This window comes from Buteo buteo, chromosome 3 (assembly GCF_964188355.1).
Source record: "Buteo buteo chromosome 3, bButBut1.hap1.1, whole genome shotgun sequence".
NCBI classification, from domain to species: Eukaryota; Metazoa; Chordata; class Aves; order Accipitriformes; family Accipitridae; genus Buteo; species Buteo buteo.
Genome location: NC_134173.1, coordinates 66288661 through 66311034, shown reverse-complemented (window position 1 = coordinate 66311034; position 22374 = coordinate 66288661). Strand labels below are relative to the sequence as shown.

Sequence of the window (22374 nt, the reverse complement as noted above, 5' to 3'; positions counted from 1 at the left end):
GCAGGCCACTTCTTCTTTTAACTGATACAGCTCTGTAGGTATCTAGGATTCAGGTTGTATGGGGATGAAGTTCCTGCTGCTCTACAGCACTGTCATCCATGCCAGCAAGAAAGCATGACATCATTGTAAGGAAGGTTTATGTCTTGTGAGATGTGATACCTATGTGAAAAGTGCAGCAAAAGAGCCTAATGAGGTGGGGAGGGAGGGCAGGAAGTCTTTATCCCTAAGCAAGGTTAGAAATACCCTCATACCAGGAGCAACCAAACCTCATGTCCGTTGCTGTCAGTATCTTGAAACTCTAGCTTTAACACCTTGCCTGTATTTAGTACCAGATTCCAAGTTACGGTGCTGATATGAATTGTTTATTGATTTTCATCCACTCCCCTCCAGGCCTCCCTCCCTCCTTCTCCACAGTGGGAGACAGGCTCTTGCCATAGTTGTTCTCATCTCATTTGATCCCATCCCCCAGCAAATCTGCCTCTCCTGCCCATTCAAGCTGACATTCCTTCTCTGGGAACATGAGTTTTATGTGGCCAATTATTTTTTCAGTCTCATAGTTGAGTTTTCTGACTCTTACTGTGAAAGCCGCAGTAAAACTTGCTCTGGTGTCAGTACCCCATTAAGACTTCTTCACAGGCTGGTCAGTGTTCTCTGACATTTTAGATATATAGTGTAGATGTTAACAGTCACCTATTCTACACTGCACAAACTGGAAGTGAAGTGTGCATGCTATAGAACAGTATGTCAGAAAAATGCCTTCTCTTTTACTTTATTTAGCTTTATTTTGTATCACTTAGAGTAGCATGCGGTCACTGCCATGTCAACTGCCTACAGAAGATAGACCGCTTCGATTCTCACGTGAAGTAATGCTTTTACATGGGCATTTCACGAGGTCTCGTAACATAATGCCACCACAGTGGTGGCAGATGACCTTCCTTACGAGCTGGAGGCAAAGCTTCAGTTCTTGGACCATCAGCTGGAGTTTCTTCTTCCAATTGCTTAATCTAGAAGACAAGACATAAAATTGCTTTAGTACATAAATATGCATTTCCATAATGTGTTTTTCAGTGCCCAGGCAGTGAGCAAAACTAGCCCCCATTTCAGAAGGGAAGAACCAGCAGTAATGCCTTCAGCTGACAGACAGGTTTCATGTTTCCCCAGTATTCACTGAAACTCAGTAATCATTGCAAACTCATATCACCTAATTAAGAAGGAATTTTTAGGAGTAAAGAGTGATTTGCAAGAGAAATTTTACTTAAAAGGTCATTATTTCCACATAATTCATGTCTACCATTGCTATGTTAAACAGACTGAATTCTCTTGCTGCTTTGAAAGGTGCCAGATAACTACAAGTCCTGAACAACTTCATTCCAGTCCATAGGAGATCTCAATTTCTGCATGCCACCAACAGCCCTTTAGATATTTTCAGTACATGTTTCTTGAAGCAGCATAAGTGCTGGCTGCCACTATGTTAATTCTGATAAGAGTGCCATACTACATACAAGCAAACTATTTCTCTACAACTGAACTGAAGAACTCTTCAAAGAACATCAACTTTTCTCAGCTGAATCTCAGATTCGGATGGCCAGAAATTAGTCTCGATTCCCAGCTGATGAACACTGTGGTAAGTCACTTTCAAATGTGCAACCAGAAAGTGTCAGAGCTTCACAGCAGCAGAAGAGGAATTCTCTGATCATTAATCTCCTCTCATCCCACTTTGGAATTTCTTTTAGCTAAACTGCTACAACAGCCCTGTGCTAAATAGCAGGTTCAGCTTTAACTTCAAATTCCCTTCACAGCCTTTAAGAAGCTGTAACTCCGAGATAACTGTGTAGGCATTTTAGGTCAAGTCAGTGTTTCACACTGCCAAGAGTTCTAATAAAGCAGAGTCTAAATGAGACTGCAGTAGGCATTCAATAATTTTTCCAAGAACACATCTAAATGTCACACAAAATACTTGCGTGCTAAAAAGGCTTTAATTTGCTTTGAGCAAGCACTGACCTCTTTATCCCAGCTTTCTCGCTGCAGCTTCTTCCATTGCTCTCGTTTGGCAAAGTAATCAGGATACATTGCCTTCTCAGAAGGATGCCAGTAATCCAAGCACCATTCAGGAATCTGTTAAAGAAAAATATAATTTATATATATTATTTTTATATATGAAATCATATGTAGTACACATACAAAAGAACTAAACTCAATCACTGAAGCCAGTATTAAAATGGATCAATAACCCAGGAAATAAAGTACTACATAAAAGGCACCATTTAAGAGCTACCTGACTATTGTTAGGCTGAAGGCACTACATGGCAGAGGTCAGTACTTTTAATCTGTGTTTCACACATTATTCTAAATCATAGGAAGACATCATAGCAACTTGCTTAAATCATAGCATCGTGAAGACAAATCCCAGGTCATCTCCATTTATTCAAAAAGTTCTCAAAATAATTCCATCTGGTGGAAGAGAAGATCTCATTTCTTCCCTTCCTTCTCCAAAAGGCAGCAGGTTAGAGAGATTCTTTTTTCCAACTACTAATTTCTTTTATTTGACAGAGACAGAACCTTACAGTTCATTTCTGCTTGTTTACAACTACTAAAAAATCAGTGGCTTTTAAGATCTTGATAATGGTCTGACCTCCAAGATGTCCGGTCAAGAAAAAAAGCAAACTTTAAAATTCTGCAGCAGCATATCACTAAATGTTGAAGTTTTAAATACAGGAACATTGATTAAAAACCAAAAAATCCCACCACCAAAACCCCCAATCCTTAAAAAAAGAAAATTAAGAAGCTGCTCCAATACCATCATTCACCTAGTGACATTTACACTTCCAGTTTCCTGCTGTGATTCTCATCAGTGAGTAAACCTTGGACTGAACAGAAATAGCAAAGCTGCTAACATTTAAAAAAAAAAAATCCACACACACCAAACAACAATTAAAACCATCGAACAGCCTGAGATCTAAAAATTACATTTTGTAGCAGCATCCACAATGGACAGTCACTGATATACCTAGAAGCCAAATCCTTGTGACGGCCATTTTGTTAAGAGTTTTCACATATCAAACAGGGCAAAGAAAAGAGAACATAAACCAGTTTACATTTCTATATGAAGACTAATCGTGACCATTTATTGCTCAACTGGCCTTTTTTCCATCCAGATTCTCTCTCGCTATTGTCTCTGCTACTGCTAAGGCCCATGGCCTTGGCATAAGCTTAAGCCCTCCTCTTCCTTTTTCACTCCTATGTTCTTTTTTCTGCCTCTGATAAATCTATGTCAGATTCTTCCTTTCACATGGCTTCTTATGCTTTCTTATGTGATCAGATCTAGTCTTGTGTCAGCACTTTCTTCAAATTCAGGAGAAAATGGGTGCATACACTCTCTAGGTTAGTATTAACTTCTTGTAATGCATTAAGAGACAATACCGAGAAAGCAAAAACCCTGTGTTTTTTCTAAGAAACTTGTTTCTTTACTTCTAAATAGAAAAATCTAGGGGAAAGAAAAGCCTCTAAAAGTGCCTAAAAATATAGCTTCTATTTTAAGGCCTACCACCTATCACACAGTGACGCACAGACACGTATCTGGCACTACAGGATATGAAGGGAAATGATAATTTGCTGGAAAAACTCAAAATGCTGGAAGAACGATGGGACTGAGTGAAGCCCCCCAACAGCCAAGCTGACATCTGACAAGGCCAAAGAGAAACCAAGGCTGTGACCAGATGGCACCACAACAGGCAGCACAGCTTCCTGCATGTTGTTTACTGTCACAGCTCAGCTCCAACCTTTCCACTGTGCCTGCCTGACTCATTACAGGGCAGCTTCCATTTGGCAAAAGAGCAGATGCTTATCCCAGCAAAAAGAAGCTAGCTGTATTCAGACAAACCAACAAACTCCACTTGCAAGGATCAGACAAGCGGGACAGCTTCTCCCACGCAAGCAGCAAGACATTCAGCAGCAGTAAACTATTAATGAAATGATACTGCTGAGTCAAGCTGCAGCCCTATGAAAGACCACTTCAAGCGCTCACTTTACATTCACTAAAAGAAGAGTAAGGTAAGCGCAGTAACACAACCTTACAGGCTACCTTACCTTGTACCACTCGTATCTCTCATAGGAAGTGCCCCCAGGGGAGTCAGGGAAGATGTATGGCTGAGGATGCTGGTTTGCCCAGAACTCCTCCTCGCCTGCCTTCAGCAGCTCTGTAGCTTTCACCATATCCTTCACATCCTTGTTCTTATCAAATCGTTCTCTCAGGAGGCAGGCAAAGTAGCGGTACTTGTCTCTACAGACAGAGGTTAAGCACAATGACGCACGTTGGAGGAAAACACTAATCGCATAGAGAAACAAAGCTTGGCAATATCATCAGTCACCCCTGCGCAAAGACAGGATTTGGCCAGGGGCCGCCGAGGAGCTCCTGTTCCCACATCACCCTTTTCTGCAGCAGGCACAGGCAAGTTACCCTAGAGGCTTTTTCCTCACCCCTTCAGCCATGCCTGGGCGGGGGGAGAAGACAAAGCGCCAGTCAAGCCCAACGCCCCATCTCGGCGGAGAAGGCCAGCCCCCCCCCCCCCCCCGGCTAAGTGCGGAGCTGAGAGGCCCCGCTCCTAGGAAGGACAGGCCTCTCCCCCTTCCCCCGGCGCACCTCCCTTCGCCTCTCACCGGTAGATGCACCAGGACTCCAGGTGCCGCAGGGATTTCTTATAGAGCCGCAGCACCTTCTGCTGGTGCGTCAGGTAGGCCGCCATTTCGGGCCGCCCTACCCCTCACCTTCGCGCGCGCGGGGGCCGACGGGAAGGTGGAGGACGCCGCCGCGCGCAGGCGCGTGGCTCGCGCTCCCGCCGCCGCTATCGCCGCCGCCATGAGTCGTGCCAAGTTCATCGGTGAGGGGAGAGCGGAGGCGGGTAGGGGGGGGTCTGCGTCCCCGGCCCCGGTAGGGGCTGGTCGCCTCGCCCCAGAGTCCCTCCGTACCTCGCCCGGTGCCGGGCTGAGGCCGCCCCGCTCCCTGAGGGGCCGAGGGTGGCGGGCGGGGGGGGGGCGTGGGCCGCTCTGGTGGTGGGGCCTGCCCCTCATCCAGGGCTTGTCACCTCCTGTTGTCCCTCTCGGTGTCTCCGGGGCCGAGATGCAGGCCGCCTAGGCCTACAAGAAGCGTTTGGGAACGCTTCTGCCATCGCTGGGGGCTTTACGCGGGGCACCGAGGGGCTGCTGCGTGTCTCCTCAGCGTTATCCCTAAACTCTGGGTTTTCGGGCCGCTTCTCATCCCCTTTATCGCGTTGGCGCGTTGGCTGTGGTTGTTTCTAATTGCATGGCATTGGCTTCGATAAAAATGTTAATATTCTTAGGAAATTTGGCAGTAAGTATGTAAATTTGAGAAGGTCGGTTGAGATCGATGTTCTATGTGTGGCTGAGCAGCCTTGGAAAATTTCCCTTCCCACTGGAAACCCTGCTAGAAACGTGGGTTCTGGCAGCTGGAGAGGTGGTTGTTGCTGAAGCCTCTGCTTCAGCCCTTGGCTGTGAGGCTGCAGCTCAGGGAAGGCCTTGGGAGCCAAGTAGAAGGCGGCTGTGCTGGGGCTGGAGCAGCTTTGGTCGGTGACTGCATTGCAGGTTTTCTTGCTCATGCTGCTGGCCAGGCTGGATGGTCGCAGGCCGTAGGAGGGAAAACAGGCGGCTTTTATGAGGCAGTCTGCTGCTGCTCCCACGGGTGTAAAAGTTGTATGTGAGATGCTGTGTTTTCCTTTCCCTGTTACTGCTTGTGGGCCAAGATAAATTTGTATTTTCATGCGAAAAGTGGAATTAATTGCAATAAACAGTATATACGTATTGGCTTTGGTGACTATGAGGACGTGTTTTATACACTCATAGAATAAGTCTGGAGTTGCACAGAAGGCCAAAATTCAATTTTTCTGTCACTTCTAGTAAGAAGTAAGCTCTCAAATTATGTGAGTAAACTTATGCTTAAGCTTTATATGTCCTGTCAATGTGGTAGTTGGGGACTACTGAGATATGCTTTCCGTTGCCTTCCCTAGTTGGCTAACGCTCAGAATGAAATGCAGAGTGACTATAGCATCTAATTTCTATATTTGTTTTTTCGTAGATATTGGTATTAACCTGACAGATCCTATGTTCAGAGGAATCTACAGGGGAACACAAAAACATCAAGGTAAATGTTGCTTTGTATCTGCTGAAAGACTGAATCCCTCTTATTAAAATGGAAGCATCTTGTCAGCAAGTGAGGTTAGAACTTTTTTTTTTTCTCCTCAGAAACTGGATGCTTATTATTTACTATGGCTTGAAGAAGAAAGTGTGACAAAATAAGTTAGATGTTCTAAGCAAAATATACTGTCTTCTACTGAATTGCTATTAAGTTGTCATACAGGTAACTTTGCTTCTAGAGCAAAATGGAAAATTGCTGATGTATTTATGTTAGGATTGCATGGAAGAAACTGATCTGAGAATTATGATCAATAAACTATGAAGTATTGCATTGCTGAGTCATAGTTACTAATTATAACTGATGCTTTTTTGCTGTCATGGCCTTTAGATATAAATGTAAAAAGAGTCTACTAAAGTATGTGAAAAACTTCCATTGACTTCTTGGATTTAAATTGTATCTTCAGTTATTGCATTTTGTTATTGACTTCTAAAGATTACTGAAATGTGGTTTAAAGATTGTTTGTGATATGCATTTTGACTGCATGAAAGTGAGTTTTAGTTGAAAAGTAGTTAAGTTATGCTGTAAAACCTGAAGTTCAATTTATGACATTTTTTATGAACTTTCACAGATGACTTTTTGGATGTGGTAGAGAGAGCAGTCAAAATTGGCATTAAAAAGGTAATTTCTTATAATAGAATTTCTTTAATATTTTAAACTGCTTTCTAATACTTTGGTTTTTTAGTGCTCCGCTATTAAAACAAATGTTTCTGCAACTTGCAGTGGAAAATGCAGTAACTTTCTTCAACAGCATAAAACAAAAGCGTTCTGTGCAGAGCATTGTCTTTCATTTGCACAGATCGTTAGATGCTGATTATTTAAGTTCAGTGGTATCAGATGTGGTATGTATGTAGAATTTCTTCTGTACAGTTTCAAGAGAAAGGTGTTCTCCTCTGACCTACTGCAGTCAACTAGTACGTAATTTTCTTTGTTAGTAGTATTATAGGCAGCCACTCCTGCCTTCTTGTATCCTGAGTGACTGACTCAACAGTTGCCACTACAGATAAAAACTTAAAAACTCTCCTGATAATAATCCTTCAGATATTTCTGTATGTAAAGGAAATTGGTAATTGCAGAACAGCTGGGAGTGCCCATAAATTCTTTCATTCGAATGTCTGCTAGTAAATACTGGGTTATGTGCATTTAAACGGCATCATTATGAACAGGTTTGTAACTCTTAGCTTGAAATTGGTGTTTTTAGCAGTGGACCACACTCCTTTTGTTATAATAGTCTAGCCTACCTATATCTCTTTAAACTGAATAAATTGTCAAGACAAAAATATGAATTAAAATTGAATACAATGCACACTGTCACGAACTGTTCTACTGCACTAATAAGGCTGGTGGATTAGAAATAAAGAAATAAACCCTCCTCTAGAAGAGGAATAGACTTGCTAAAAGGCTCTCGTCTGAAAATAGGGGACAATAAACTGGTAGACAAAAAAAAGAAAGCTCTAGTGATGGAGAAGTTACCACACTGCAGCAAATACAGAATCATAGTCACTTTTACTGTGTTTATATATGCTGTATAAGTACTGTTTAATCTTTATACCACCCTCTGAAAGTAAGTGGCAATTTTCCTACTTTATCATCAAAAATAGATTGGCTGCATAACTTTTTCAAGGTGCACAGTGAATTCAGAGATGGAATTCAGGATTTCCATGTCCTTAGCTATGTTTTCAGTCTTGCTACTGTCCTGTACAGCGTCAGAAGTCTATCCCATCCCAGATTGTTTCTACTTGCCTAGAATCTTAATCTGTTTATTTGAAAATACTTCTATTTTTCTATATAGCTGCCGATTTATGGTAATTTTTGTGAAGTTTTGCCCTGTGTACACTGAGCCACTTTCAGCTTAATTTATTTTTCTGGTGATACTGTTGGGATGTGTCCATCTCTAATGGACCATGCTGCAGAAATGTCTGACTTGGTGCTGACCGAGTCTGGTATATAGCATACGTAGGGATAGAAGTGGTCCAAAAGCAGTGTAGTCATCATTTATTAAGACCTAGGGTACAAGATCCTGCAAGTGGTGATTCAAAAAACGCTGTAAGCAACAATTCTTGTGTGATAACCTTTGATCTTAAGGTAAAAATAAAAGATCGGAGGCAGAAATTTTTAAATTTGTAATCCCAACTCTGATACGGGCTCCTTTGTTGGTTTATCTACTTACCTACTCATGTCTTGTTTTGGGTGTTGAGGAGTTTTTAGTTTCTCCACCTGTAAGACAAGGAGAATGTTTGATTATCATTTCTTGAATGCAAATAAAGTTTCTTGAGTCATTGTCTAATGAAGTTAATATTGCTGCAAATAGATGTATTTTACTAATTTAATGGTTTAAATACTTAGAAGATACTTGATAAAGAAAAAAATAAGGTTTTGATACCTAGTGTATTTACTAGCTCCTGAGGACCATTGAGGTTTTACTGATTTATGAAATTTTGTCAAATATACATTAGTAATTGTCTTCTCATGTTCTCTGTCTAGATTCTTACTTATATCTGAGTGTTTTCTTAAACATTCTGTTTGATGTTCAGAGAAGATCATACTCATTGACAGTACTTTTCTTCTTCCAAGTTTTTGATTACAGGTGGGAGTCTACAAGATAGTAAAGATGCATTGCAGCTGGCACAAACAAATGGTATTTCCACTTTAAACTTAATGTTGTCAGTTAAATCTATAACCTTCTCCACTCTCAGAATTAAGAGTTCAAAAGGACCTGCTACTGGTGTTGTTTCAGAATCTCAAAATGAGAAATTATGTTTCAGAATGGGATGAATGCATTGTGTATGAGTTTCTGTATGTTGCTCTTTAGATCCCTGGGTGTTGGAAGGAATCAGTCTTTCCTGTAATTTCTATTTCTAGACAGAAATTACAGGAAATTTCTGGAATACAAATTTTGTTACAAGGCTCTCTTCTAGAAATAAGCTGGAATGCTTATATGGTGTGGTGGATATGTTTTTTGGTGGGTTTTTGTTTGTTTTTTACTTACCAATCTATCATGACCAGCTTGAACAAGAGAGGTATCTTTTTCTTTATGGTTCTCCTAGCTTTACCTTTCTTTCTGTGAAAAGGCAAATATCATTCCACTAATTACTTAAGTATGTATTTGAACTAAAACACATGTTAAAGTACTATTTACGAAGAGAACCATAGAATAATTTAAGTTGGAATGAACCTGAGGAGTTAATTTGGTCCAACCCGATCAAGGTCCCCACCTCCATCAAAGAAGGACTAGCTTTAAGATTAGGTCAAGTTGCTTGGGGCCTTATATAGTCTGTCCCTCCCTCCCAGGCTTATACATTCTCTGTAAAGGCACTTAGCAGAAGTGTTAGTTTTGGCACTAAGGTAACCTAGATTAGATATGTGGGTGAATCAGGCTAAATGTTGCTTGCAAAATTCTGTAACAGCTTATGCAGAGACACACTGCGTGCTGTCTGCATGAAGATGCTGAGGATAACCTGATGCATTTTGAACGAGATGTATTTCTGGGTGATCTCAAGAGGTTTCTTCCATCCTCAACAATTGTATGATTTGTTGAGGGCTGCTCCACCGAAGTAATTCAGCTTTGAGTTGCGGTTTTGGAGTATACTAAATAATGTGTACTCAAAAGAAACACATGTGCACACCCCTGCTGGAAGTACTGTCTAACATTTTTTAAAGCAGAAAATACAAGTGTAATAAAATCATCACCAAGATAAAGATGTTCAAGGGGAGTTTTCTTTTAAAATAATGAGCAACAAAAAAAAGTCCAGATACAGATACTGTCTATACCGTCTATAATTTTTCTTTTTTTTTTTCTTAAAACCAACTAATACTATCTTGCTTTAGACATGTTCTACAGTACAGTTGGCTGTCATCCTACCCGCTGTGGAGAATTTGAACAGAGTAGCCCTGAACAGTATTTATCTGAATTAAAAAATCTGATTGAAAAAAATAAGACAAAGGTAATAGCAGTTGGAGAATGTGGCTTAGGTAAGTGTTATCTTAGTACTTCAATATTTTTTTTTTCTAGACATACATTAAAAAATCCTATAACACTAAGTGGGTTTTTTGTTCTTTCTATTTGTAGATTTTGATAGATTAGAATTTTGCCCAAAGGACATCCAACTCAAGTAAGAAACTTCTGATGACTATAAATTGACTTGTAGCAATTTACAGGAGTGTTTTCTATTTTGTGTTCTACCACGTAACATTTTGTCAGGTATAGACCTGCAGTTTGCAGGGTTGGCTCTGGGTTTTTTTGGCAGAAATGGGACTTTAAAGAAAGATGCCTACATTCAAGTAGTGCTATGTGCTAAATTTTGCTACCTGCCTGGTATTGACTTAGCATGTCTTTTTCTGTAAAATTGATCAGAATTTGTGGGTGTCTGGATGTGACAGGTGTTTGTTCTTGCTCATACTGAAGAACTCCTAGAGACTTATGGGGAGGAGAACAACTGTAGTGTGTGAAAGAATTAGGTTATTGATTGAAAGCCATGGGGAAGGGAACAGAACTGTCAAAAAGGGTAAGTCGGCAGTGTCAAAAATAAGCTTTTAGGAAGGGAGGTGCTAGCTGGGAGCAGGTAATTGAGACCTGATAAAAAAGATAATCTCGGGAGCTGGAGAGATCTGTCTTTTGAAGTAATATATGCAGCATAGATACTGAATGGAAAAAAGCTAGCACAGCCCCTAAAATCAGCTTGCACTCTTGTACTCGGAATTTCTGTCTACAGAGGGAACTGACTGAAAGATATGTGATAAATTCAAATAAGAAGAGTGATTCATGAATTGTGCTTGCATATTACTGTTCTGAGTAAATTAGTCACTGGGGGGCAGTGGTTAGTTGTGTTTTTTTCTAATTGCCACGTTAGCAGTAATAGAGTTAATTTCTTCATAATGCTACAGTGATAAAGTAAAGTATTCAGCAAAGTGGACAGAACTTTTTCTCCTGGTAGAATTCAGTTCAGCAAAGCACACCTTGGAGTATAACCGGTTTCTTTTCTATGGCAGCCTAAAACACTGGTGGAGTATCATATTTTAAGATCCTTAACTGCCTTGATGTTATTGGGAGAAAAAATTTATCTGATTTTCCTTATCTGATGGGCTGCAGCTGAAGTCCTGTAGTGAAAAACTTCTAATCTAGTGCACTGAAATTGGGTTGTGAGGAAAGAGGTAGCAGGGCAGAGCAGAAATTCCTTTTAAAGTGGTAGGTAAGTCCTTTCCAGATAAGTTTGATAATGACAGAAAGTCTTTATCTGAGCTATTTCAGTGAATCGTATGAAATATATAAATCTAGTTTCTCAGAGCATTTTGGGAGCCCTTCCTGGAATTTGCAGTTGGAAGGAGGTGATTGATGAAAAAGACAGGAAGCAAGAAATATGAGGGAGTGAAGAAGTATTGAAAGCCTCAAGGACAGATGCCTGCAAACATTGTGTTTGTAAATTCTGTATTTTCTAAATGGACAGCTTTCCCTGCCGTTCATTCTCCACGTGTTTGTGAAATGTGGTCAGGGTTTGGGGTTGTTTTCATTTCTGCTAATTGAATGCTATGTAGTTAGATACAGTCTGGCTTTCATGACCTTTAGCAGACTGGATGGTGGGTTCTTTGAATTAATGTTCAACGTATGCTTGATAAATGAACTAAAAAAAAAGGAAGGCAAAGTGTGAAATGCATGGAGGCAGGTCACCACTTTTCAGCTGATCTGCAGTTCAGGTGTAGCAGTCACTGCAATAGCTAGCAAGTAGCTGCAGGGTTACCCCATAGAAGAGAAGTATGGTAGTTTCCCAGTGGGTAGTATCTGAGTATGACCTCTGTTTTGTTTAATGTTTAATCATTATTTTCTAGTTAGTTATGCTGTGTTTTCTTCTGGATGATTTTCACCTGTAAAAAGTGAACATTATTTTTTTAATCCTTTTTCTTGGATTGAAAAGCTAATAAAGATGAAATTCCTTTGTTGAAGCAGCCCTAAGAACTTTTTTTGTCAGAATTTTTCTCCATTCTCATAACTTTTCCAACAGAAAATGGTGATTTGAATGGTAGTTAGATGAAGCTACTGCCTTCATATTATGGTGAAGGTCGCATTATAAATGGACTGATAAGTCTATAGAAGTTTCACTTCTGCTGTGCTACTGGAAGGGGTTTGTGGGGTTTAGTGACATGGAAACAGGAGTTTTATTAACCAGATTGGAGGCGATGAACAAAATCACATACACTATTACTTATACATTAATCCAGAATTGTTTGTCTGACGTTATTCTACCTCAACAAGGCCAATTTGCTTCAGCTCCTTTGGTGTCTTGATTCTAAACCTGAAAATACCATAGTATTTGAACTTTATGGTCAAAATTAAACCTGTGAACAACCATGCAAAATATTTTAAAACTTCTTTAAAGAGAGGAAACATAGAACCAGCATATATTGAATGACAGTCTACTCACCCAAAGAAAAAGGTTGTTCCTTCAGCACTGGAGCTAGTAAGGTTTAGTTTCCTACTGACTTACTTTGTTACCATTCTGATCACTGTACATCTGGTTTCTTCATGCTTTTCCAGGGTTTCTCTTTCCCTTTCTCTTTGTTTTTATTTTTTCTCTCCGAGAACTTCCCCATTCACCTCCTTTTTCTCTTTGACAGGACAAGTAGCAGCATGAGTTAAGCTTCATTGTTGCTAGGAATTCAAGATGCTTGATTTGCCTTACCAGTTGTAGGGGCACTAAATTTTGTACTTTCAAGACCACTACCCTTCTCAAAATGAGATTGAAATTGGCAGTAGGTTACTTAGGGGACTTATTTGCAGCTCACTCTCTAAAACCTCATTTCCTTAGGAAACAAGCCTTCTGTTTAAAAAAAAAACCACCACCAATAATCAAGCAACTGTAGCTATTTAACTGCAAGAGCAATCATGAGTTGCAATTAAATATATATTTAGTCAAACAAGCTAAACTAAGCACAGCAGCTAGACTAGAAAGAAGATTCAAAGTAGGTGTAATTAATTCTCCTGAATTTTCATGTCAGTTTTTAACATTACAGCTGATCTCTTTTGCACCTGTTCTATCTCAAAAGATCTGCACTGATAAGCAGGGAAGGTAACTTTTGTCAGAGGAATCACAGAATGGTTTGGGTTGGAAGGGCCCTTAAAGACCATCTAGTTCCAACCCTCCTGCCATGGTTGGCAACACCTTCCACTAGACCAGGTTGCTCAAAGCCCTGTCCAACCTGGCCTTGAACACTTCCAGGGATGGGGCATCTACAACTTCCCTGGGCAACCTGTTCCAGTGCCTCACCACCCTCGCAGTAAAGAACTGCTTCCTTACATCTAATCTAAATCTACCCTCTTTTAGTTTAAAGCCATTACCCCTGGTCCTATCACTACCATGCCCTTGTAAAAAGTCCCTCTCTGGCTTTCTTGTAGGCTCCCTTTAAGTACTGGAAGGCTGCTAGAAGGTGTCCCCGGAGCCTTCTCTTCTCCAGGCTGAACAACCCCAACTCTCTCAGCCTGTCCTCTTAGGAGAGGTGCTCCAGCCCTTTGACCATCTTTGTGGCCCTCCTCTGGGCTTGCTTCAACAGGTCCGTGTCCTTCTTATGTCCAGGGCCCCAGAGCTGAACGTGGTACTCCAGGTGGGGTCTCACAAGAGCAGAATAGAGGGGGAGAATCACCTCCTTTGACCTGCTGGCCATGCTTCTTTTGATGCAGCCCAGGATACAGTTGGTTTTCTGGGCTGCAAGTGCACATTGCTGGCTCATATTCAGTTTTTTATCCACTAATACCCCCAAGTCCTTCTCCTCAGGGCTGCTCTCAATCCACTCATTGCCCAGCCCGTATTTGTGCTTGGCATTGTCCCAACCCATGTGCAGGACCTTGCACTTGGTCTTGTTGAACTTCGTAAGGTTCTCATGAGCCCACCTCTCAAGTCTGTCAAGGTTCCTCTGGATGGCATCCCTTCCCTCCAGCGTGTCGACCACACCACACAGCTTGGTGTCATCCACAAACTTGCCAAGGGTGCCCTCAATCCCACTGTCCTAGTCACCAACAAAGATGGTAAACAGCGCCGGTCCCAATACCGACCCCTGAGGAATGCCACTCGTCACTGCTCTCCACTTGGACGTGGAGCCATTGACTGCAACTCTTTGAGTGTGACCATCCTGCCAATTCTTTATCCACTGAGTGGTCCATCCATCAAATCCATGTTTCTCCAATTTAGAGACAAGGATGTCGTGCAGGACAGTGTCACATGCTTTGCAGAAGTCCAGGTAGATGACATCCGTTGCTCTTCCCTTATCCACCAACACTGTAACCCCGTCACAGAAGGCCACCAGATTTGTCAGGCACGATTTGCCCTCAGTGAAGCCATGGTGGCTGTCACCAATCGCCTCCTTATCTTCCATGTGGCCTAGCACAGTTTCCAGGAGGATCCGCTCCATGATCTTGCGGGGCACAGAGGTGAGACTGACTGGCCTGTAGTTCCCCGGGTCTTCCTTTTTTTCCCTTTTTAAAAATGGGGGTTATGTTTCCCCTTTCCCAGTCACTGGGAACTTCCCTGGACTGCCACAACTTCGCAAATGTGATGGATAGTGGCTTAGCCACTTCATCCGCCAGTTCCCTCAGGACCCATGGATGTATCTCATCAGGTCCCATGGACTTGTGTACCTTCAGGTTCCTTAGATGGTCTCAAACCTGATCTTCTACAACTGGTTCTTCATTCTCCCAGTCCCTGTCTTTGCTTTCTGTGACTTGGGTGGTGTGGCTGGGGCACTTGCAAGTGAAGACTGAGGCAAAAAATTTGAGTACCTCAGCCTTCTTCATGTCCTGGGTAACCAGGTCTCCTATTTCCTTCCAGACAGGGCCCACATTTTCCCTGGTCTTCCATTTGTATCACTGACATACCTACAGAACCTTTCTTGTTGCCCTTGACGTCCCTGGTCAGATTTAATTCTGTCGGGGCTTTAGCTTTCCTAACCTGATCCCCCACTGCTCAAACAATTTCTCTGTATTTCTCCCAGGCTACCTGTCCTTGCTTCCACCCTCTGTATCAACCTGTAATATACAGAAAATAGTGAAAATTGCACAAAATTAAATGACCGGTTGCATTGTCTTTTTTTTTAATTGTGTTTATTATTTATATGTTAGGAAAACATAAATCAAACTAATGGTTTGCTGCCACTTTATCCTGATTGATATGTGAATCATACACAGTGATATGTGGACACTTGAGTTTGTCTTTGAAATGTTTCTGACGCCTGATGATGGGGATGCCCCAGTGCCCTGGACTGCTTTTAACAGCAACACCTAAAGAAATCCAGTATGTGCATACAGTCCCAGCCTGTTGGGACCCGCAGTGTCATTCTCCTGCCTTGTCTAGATAATGTCATCTCTCAAATTACGTATGGATACTGAGTCACCTATGCACTGTTGGCCACCTGCCATGCCTAAGTTCCTCTGCTGTGTTTCCTGAGCATTGGTTATTTGCATGCCTGGGTGTAGCGTGGCAGACAGAAATGGTAAATGATAATGTCCTGGGATCAGAACTATCTGCAAATGACAAGTGATGGGTTAGTTCAGTGCTAATTAGTTTCCTTTTGAAACTGCACTGGGGAAACTGGCTACCTAGTTACCTTCGCTCTGCCCACATTTTTATGTCTCTTCATAGGATGGCTGCCTTGCTGTTACCGCTCCTTCAAAGGGAATACTAGGAATAGAAGGTAGGGATAAAATGAGTGAAAAGGAAAGGATGCAGGCACATAAAGGAGGGGGGGGGGGGAACAGTGGAAGACTTTGAAAGAGCGAAGACAATAGACAGAATGGGGCAGAAGTAAGATGCCTAATACTGGTATTTGTTCCACCCCAAAAGAAGAAAGACTGACCTTCATGGAAGGGCAAACAAAAACTCTGGATTGTTATTTTACAGGCCAGCCAGCTCTGATGTGGTTTGGCCATTTGAGGCTATAGAAGTCTGCTTAGTGCTCCCTCACTCACCCTCACCACATTTACATGTGCTTCTTGAAATAGTGGTCTGCCTGTGATCCACACTCTCCCATTCCTGACATTTCAAAACTTTGTGGAAAGAACAGTCAGTTCCTCTTTCATTAAAAATAATAAATAAAGAACTCCAACACCCGCACTACACGAGTACATGCTTAGCATATATATGTGTGTATTCTTCCAGTACTGATGCTCTTGACCACTTCTCTTTCTTCCAGCATAGATCACTCCTATGTGAATATACCATGGGAAAGTTTCTTTTAAATCCTTGCACAAATAAGAGCTTTTGCATGGCAAATCCATTAATTCTGTCTTTAGTTCTGGAGGACAAAAGCATACAAGCACTGGAAAAAACTCTTCTACTCTCATTACTTGCTCTTAGACTGAGTTTCTGTTTAAAGGTGATTTTTATTTTACAGGTATTTTGAAAAACAATTTGACCTGTCAGAGCAGACAAAACTGCCCATGTTTCTCCACTGTAGAAACTCACATGCTGAATTTTTAGGTGGGTTTTGCTTTGAGAATTTCGTATTCAGAGCAAATTCTGAATATGAAAAATCTGGAAACCTGAATCTTTCACCTTTGTTTGTTATAAAGCTGTCTTATATTTTTATTTATTTCATTTCATAGACATAATGAGAAGAAACCGAGATAGATTTGTGGGAGGGGTGGTAAGTATGGACTTCAGTGTAGCATTCATTTTTACATGCAAGTGTGTGAATGTTGTTGCTTAATATGCAACTTCTTGTTTGTCATGGAATCTAGGCAGGCTTCCTGTTACATGATTTAAGTTATTATTAATTAACAAGTGTTTTCCAGTCCCTTCTAGTATTTTTATTTTCGTTGCTTATTCAACAGCTTTTTTGCAAGGTAAGAAGATAGGCTGAGAAAAAGCCCTGCAGCTGACACGAGCAGTTTTTCCTGGCCTGTCAGAAGGACAGTTTAAGTACCTTGTAATTGACATTGGCCTTTTCCCAATTCTTCAGTGTCTGTAACTGCAGTGCATTCAGACCACAGATAATTTAGATGCGTGTTCCCAGCGGAAGCTGTAACCTCAAACATTTGCTTCTGACGTTAGACGTCATTTTCAAATTAGATCCAGATGTAACTTTTGATTGCTTTATGTCTTTAGATATTCAGATCATGTATTTTAATTCAAAAGCATAACAGGAAAACCTTCGGATGAAATGATTAAGTCAGTCCAGCAACACTCTTTCAGGTTTCCATTATGGCAGGGTTTTCCAAAAGTAGTAAATGCTTGGATTATTCTATCCTAACATCAGGCCACACCTCCTACAATAGTATCTCAGTCCCCAGGTTTCCCCTTTGTTACCACAAAAACCTTTCCCTAGCTCAGTACTTTTCATGTTGTGCTCTTATGTAACACTGTACAGTCTCTCCTTCCTTCCTTTTCTGCAAAACCGGTGACTAGTGGAGAAATGATGAGCAGGCACCCGGTGCAACTGACTGTCCCCCTCGCAGCGTTGGGAAGCAGACAGTCTCTTTACTCCTCTTGGGCTGAGACGCTGCAGTTCCCAGATGCATTATGCTGTTTGTTCCTTGTGACTTGCCTTTTTAGTCCCTGGGATGACCGAATAGACTCACTGTCTAGTTCCAGTGGACTAAAATCTGTGGAGAATGTAACACTGCTCTTACTACGTCCCTGACAGTGCCCTGTAGGGAATACTGATGAAAGAATATAAAAATTCAGCATGCATAGGATTAGTTTCTGTGTATGGTCTCCCAGCTATCAGCTACAGGAAGTTCCTAGGCCAAAAGCATTATCACTGGATAGGCCTTTTCTACACATACTTATCACTAATAAAACGTGGTAGCTGTTTCTATTGCAGTATTCAAGTGACTTCAGCCTGAACTTTTCCCCAAATTCAGAATCAGCTAAGCCATGTCCCATCTTTATGTTTGTACTGATGTGTAATGCATACTATCAAAGGTAAATAATAATGCAAATAATATAATGCAAATAAAAGCTAATACTTTTAAATGATTGGAGTTTTAAATGAAGTACATATATTTGTATGTATGTGTGCATCTATTTATATATGTTCTAGGTGCATTCTTTTGATGGCACAAAGGAAGAAGCAGCAGCTATAATAGATTTGGATCTTTATATTGGAATAAATGGCTGGTAAGTTCTTTACAAGAAATGAAACTATTTTAAAATGTCAGCTGTAGTGAACTCATTGCTTTCTTTTAAACAATGAGGTCAAGTTTTCAAAGCTCCCTAGACTCTTGATCATCTGACAAATTTAGACTTGCACTCATTAGTCTGTTAGCCATAAAAAGATCTTCACTCACAGCTCAGCGAGTTAATCTAGTCTTACGTCCATTCTACTACCCTCAGGTCAATCCCTGTTTGTAAATAAGTAAGGTTGTTGAACGTGGAAGCAGTCCTCCTGAGAAGCGTTTAAAAAATAGCATAATTTTAAGCTGCTACGTCAAATCCAGGAGTAATGCAAATGTAACCTGAGCAGCCTCATCTACCGATTATGCAGTCTGAATTCTCAGCAGTCATCTGGCCAAAAGCCAGCCCACACCACTTTATAAGTTGCATGGGTTGCTGAGGCCAAGCAAATATGGGCAGTGCAGGCAGGGGTTCTGCATGCTTAGTAGGGTGAGATGGCTTCACTGAGTAACTCTCCAAATTTGCTGTTTCCTGTAAAGTTTGAATTTACAGGCAGCACTTTTAAAAATGAAGCAAATTATATTCACTAACAAAATTATTTAGGAAGCTGCCTTTCCTGCAAAACACTTCAACAGGCAAACTAATTTCTTTTATAAATTTTTAATGTATTTTTAACCAAACTCTGATTTTCTAGTTCATTGAAAACAGAAGCCAACTTGGAAACGCTGAAATCAATTCCTAGTGAACGATTAATGATAGAGACTGGTAAGATTTTATATCTTGGTCAGTTTGTGACTTAAACACTATTGGGCAACAAGATACGCTTGTATAGCAATGATAAAGCAGAATCAAGACCTACAGAGTTCGGAGCAGAAAAAGGACTGGCTGTTCCTTCACTTTGGAAAGCAGTTTACGGACTCCAGAAATACTCCTTCTCAGCCTTATGCTGGAAGGAATAAGCTGCCGTGTCAGTTCCTGACATTGCAGGGGAAGATGAAAACAACAAATTGACAAGCCCAGATTTTTAAATGTACCTAGGTACCAGAATCCTGCTGGAGTATCTTTTAAAATCTAGCTTGCTGGAGATGTGCCAAAAACAGGGCAATGGCTATGAGTTTGTCGCTGGTGGCAGTAACGGCATTTGGAAACAACTGCTCTTTAAATGGAGGAAGGTGGAAGAACACTTGAATTCCCCTCTTGGCCTAATGAGCAGTGATTTTAACTGACTGTCTAGGGATGCCTTTTTTGTTGGCATGTTCATGTCAATTATCAATAACTGCCAGTTATAAATACAGTATTTATTTTGATTTCTGAATCTGAGAAAGAAAAAACACAAACTGCCTAAATCCTTAAATTTATTTGCACATACCTGTTAAAAGTTCTACAGAAATGGACACGGTGTATCTAGCTATCGTTATAGTATCAGAGGGAATTAGTGTTATGTACTACGCTGATTTTTTAAAATGTAAAATCTTGAGGGTAACCATGTAAAAATTCAAAGATTGTGAAGACGTTACATTGCCCAAATCTCTTAAATTCTATTTTGAATTCGAAGTCACTGCTAGAAAGAGATTGCAAGAACTTTTGTCTGTGGAAGTAGTTGATTAAACTATCTCATGCTATTCTCAAACAATTGCATACTCTTCTTTTTTTTTAATTAAACTAGATGCACCTTGGTGTGGAGTGAAAAATACTCATGCTGGATCAAAATACATTAAAACTACGTTTCCTACAAAAAAGAAATGGGAAATAGGGCACTGCTTGAAGGACAGAAATGAACCCTGCCATATAATGTAAGTGTACTGCTGTACTATTACTTAAAATACTTCAGATCTCACAGGGAAAAAAAAATGGAAAAAAATCTGTTCACTGGAAATGTAGTAAATAGAAATGAGTTCTAAATTTATAGAAACTTGTGCAAGGTATTGCTTTATAGGCTGTGGAAAAATCTAAAAGGTCTCAATTTTCCCACTTCAGAAATTCTGGATGTAAAAAGCTCTCTGAAAGTGAAACCAGTACTGTTTTTAACTTTTTACCTGATACACTGGAGAAGGGGTTAAACCCTGTAAAGTAACCTGACTTGAATAAATTTCACTCAGTTGTTGTTCCAGTTATTTTTAAAACTGGTAGCAGCACTGGAGCTGTGCAGTCCTCCGCAGAGGGGGCAGTACTGAGACACCGAGTAGTGCCTATGACATCAACTGCCGTAACATGAATTTGGTTAGGATCATTTCTTCATTCTGCTAATGTGCTTAAAAAAAATGGATCCTGTGAAGTTTAGGTATGAGTAACAGCAGTCAACATAACAGAATAGCAAAAGAAAACTATAGGGGCTTATGGACAGAGTTAGAAAGTACAGAAACTGGTTTCTGCCACCTTTTCACGTGCTTCCTCATAGAGGTGTGAAAAGCACGGAAATGTATCATTTTAGATACGTTATCTCATCTCCATTAAATAAATGTTTTCCTGGCTGCAAAGCACAGGAGCGGTCATGAAATGGGCTAATTCTGCATCTAGGAAAATATCTGCATTCCAGTAATTGTTAAGAGCAACTTTTTCTACTCTGTCTTCCTCAAAATGTTTAGCTATTGTGTAAGTTAAGAGGCAAGATCCAAAAACCAAAACCACCAAACCCTACCACCAAGCTTGAGGTTCTTTACTCTTCACCATGAAGCTTTTTTTCTGCTACTAGAAAAAAAAATGAAAGTATAACACATCTTAGGAACTGTGCAGAATATTCATTTTTCTCAGAATGCAGAGAAAAGATTGTGGCTTGGTTTTCTGTTAGCATTAATGCTATTCATCCCATTTATTTTGCCCCCTTTTCCTGGCTTGTATCAAGGCTATGGGCCTTTTAAAATTGTTCATTTAACATTTACTGCAAATATCTGAATGCATTAATCACAATTAATCTAGAGAATGGGGAAGTAGGAATAAGTTACTTTGGCAGCTATACTCAGATAAGGCTGCATCTGGAATTTAAGCTTTGCCATAGACCAGTTTATTCATAGTGCAACTTTAGCCTTGAAAGGCTGATGAACTTCAGTCTGAAAAATGAAGACCATTGATAAAGACACCCACAAAATGACTTTCTTTGAAACAGAAAGCTGTTTAATTACCTCCAAACAAGAGTCAAAAGACCAAAGATGAATCTGTACCAGTGAGCAACCAGTGTTCAGTGTAAAGGGAATGGCAGTTAGTGACTTAAAAGTGAAGCTATTTGCATATCTGAGCACCCTGCCCTGCTGCTCTCAGCATAGGTTTTTATTCCAGGTTAATCTTAGTGACTTGTACATAATACATGCAGCAGTCTGAAGTATATTCGGTACTGAGTTTCAGAGTCTTCTAATATCAATCTTTCTTTTTTAGTCAAATACTGGAAATAATGGCAGCAGTAAGAGAAGATGACCCACTCGAGTTGGCCAATACTCTATATAACAACACTATTAAAGTCTTCTTTCCAAATATATAAAGTTGTTTTTTCTTACATTTATTCAGCATAACTTTAGTAAATATACTGCAAAAACTTAAAAATTACCATATCTGCAAGTTCTTATCAATGGAAGCCACTATGTAGTGCTTTTTTTTTTTTTTCCTAATGGTAAAAGATTAAAGCTGCTTTTGAAAAGGTGGTCTGCATTTGTGCAGTTTCTCAGCCCTGCTTCCCTTTCATCAAGATTCAGGATTGATTTCAAGGACAGCCCAAGCTAGCAACTCTTGTTAATACCTGTATGCATTACAAGATGAATATCAGGCTGTTGAGTTCACATGTAGAGCACTTAAAGCTACTACTGGTAATTCAGAAGTGTTTAACACATCAATGGCATGCTTTACTACTTTACCAGAAAGCTTAGCAGTTTTGTCTTTTGTTCCATGTACGCAAATGCTATAACATTAAGTCTACCAACCTAAATTTTTATTTACTTTATTTTTTTAAAACACAACTCACTAGTTTTTAACGATAAAGCTCTGCTAATACTGAATTTGTAAGTAAAGCTGCTTTGGTTCAGGCTTTTCATTTCTGATTTGACCTGCTGAACAGTCTGTTTTCACCAGTATTTTTCATTCGTA

At 40.4% G+C, this 22374-nt stretch overlaps 2 protein-coding genes across 9 annotated transcripts; one reads left to right on the top strand and one right to left on the bottom strand.

Annotated features, from left to right (window-relative positions):
- Positions 1–757: 757 nt before the first annotated feature.
- NDUFB9 (NADH:ubiquinone oxidoreductase subunit B9) lies at positions 758–4822 on the bottom strand. Its single transcript, XM_075023941.1, has 4 exons — positions 4657–4822; positions 4087–4279; positions 2002–2115; positions 758–1004 (listed from the first exon to the last, which is right to left on the bottom strand). The coding sequence occupies exons 1-4, from the start codon at positions 4740–4742 to the stop codon at positions 873–875; spliced, it is 525 nt and encodes a 174-aa protein (XP_074880042.1). The 5' UTR covers positions 4743–4822; the 3' UTR covers positions 758–872.
- On the top strand, positions 4777–21934 carry TATDN1 (TatD DNase domain containing 1). 8 transcript variants are annotated; one of them, XM_075023934.1, is made up of 13 exons: positions 4802–4877; positions 6089–6154; positions 6256–6370; positions 6777–6826; positions 8780–8843; positions 10034–10177; positions 10275–10317; positions 16580–16665; positions 16791–16831; positions 18230–18306; positions 18998–19068; positions 19970–20096; positions 21673–21934. In XM_075023934.1, the coding sequence occupies exons 6-13, from the start codon at positions 10036–10038 to the stop codon at positions 21773–21775; spliced, it is 690 nt and encodes a 229-aa protein (XP_074880035.1). In that variant the 5' UTR covers positions 4802–4877; positions 6089–6154; positions 6256–6370; positions 6777–6826; positions 8780–8843; positions 10034–10035; the 3' UTR covers positions 21776–21934. The 8 variants fall into 8 exon arrangements, with proteins under 8 accessions (XP_074880034.1, XP_074880035.1, XP_074880040.1 ...); XM_075023933.1 differs by lacking the exon at positions 6256–6370 and having other exon boundaries at positions 4777–4877; XM_075023932.1 differs by lacking the exon at positions 6256–6370 and having other exon boundaries at positions 4841–4898.
- The last annotated feature ends 440 nt before the right edge of the window (positions 21935–22374 follow it).

Bases quoted from the DNA above. Each gene is read 5' to 3' on its own strand.
- NDUFB9 (XM_075023941.1), bottom strand. From the start codon at position 4,742: ATGGCGGCCTACCTGACGCACCAGCAGAAGGTGCTGCGGCTCTATAAG. The intron at 2,116-4,086 runs GTAAGGTAGCCT...TTTCTTTAACAG, and splicing joins AGAGATACGAGTGGTACAAG to ATTCCTGAATGGTGCTTGGA. The intron at 1,005-2,001 runs GTCAGTGCTTGC...CTTGTCTTCTAG, and splicing joins GAGAAAGCTGGGATAAAGAG to ATTAAGCAATTGGAAGAAGA.
- TATDN1 (XM_075023932.1), top strand. From the start codon at position 4,856: ATGAGTCGTGCCAAGTTCATCGGTGAGGGGAGAGCGGAGGCGG. The intron at 10,318-16,579 runs GTAAGAAACTTC...TTTATTTTACAG, and splicing joins CCAAAGGACATCCAACTCAA to GTATTTTGAAAAACAATTTG. The intron at 19,069-19,969 runs GTAAGATTTTAT...TAATTAAACTAG, and splicing joins ACGATTAATGATAGAGACTG to ATGCACCTTGGTGTGGAGTG.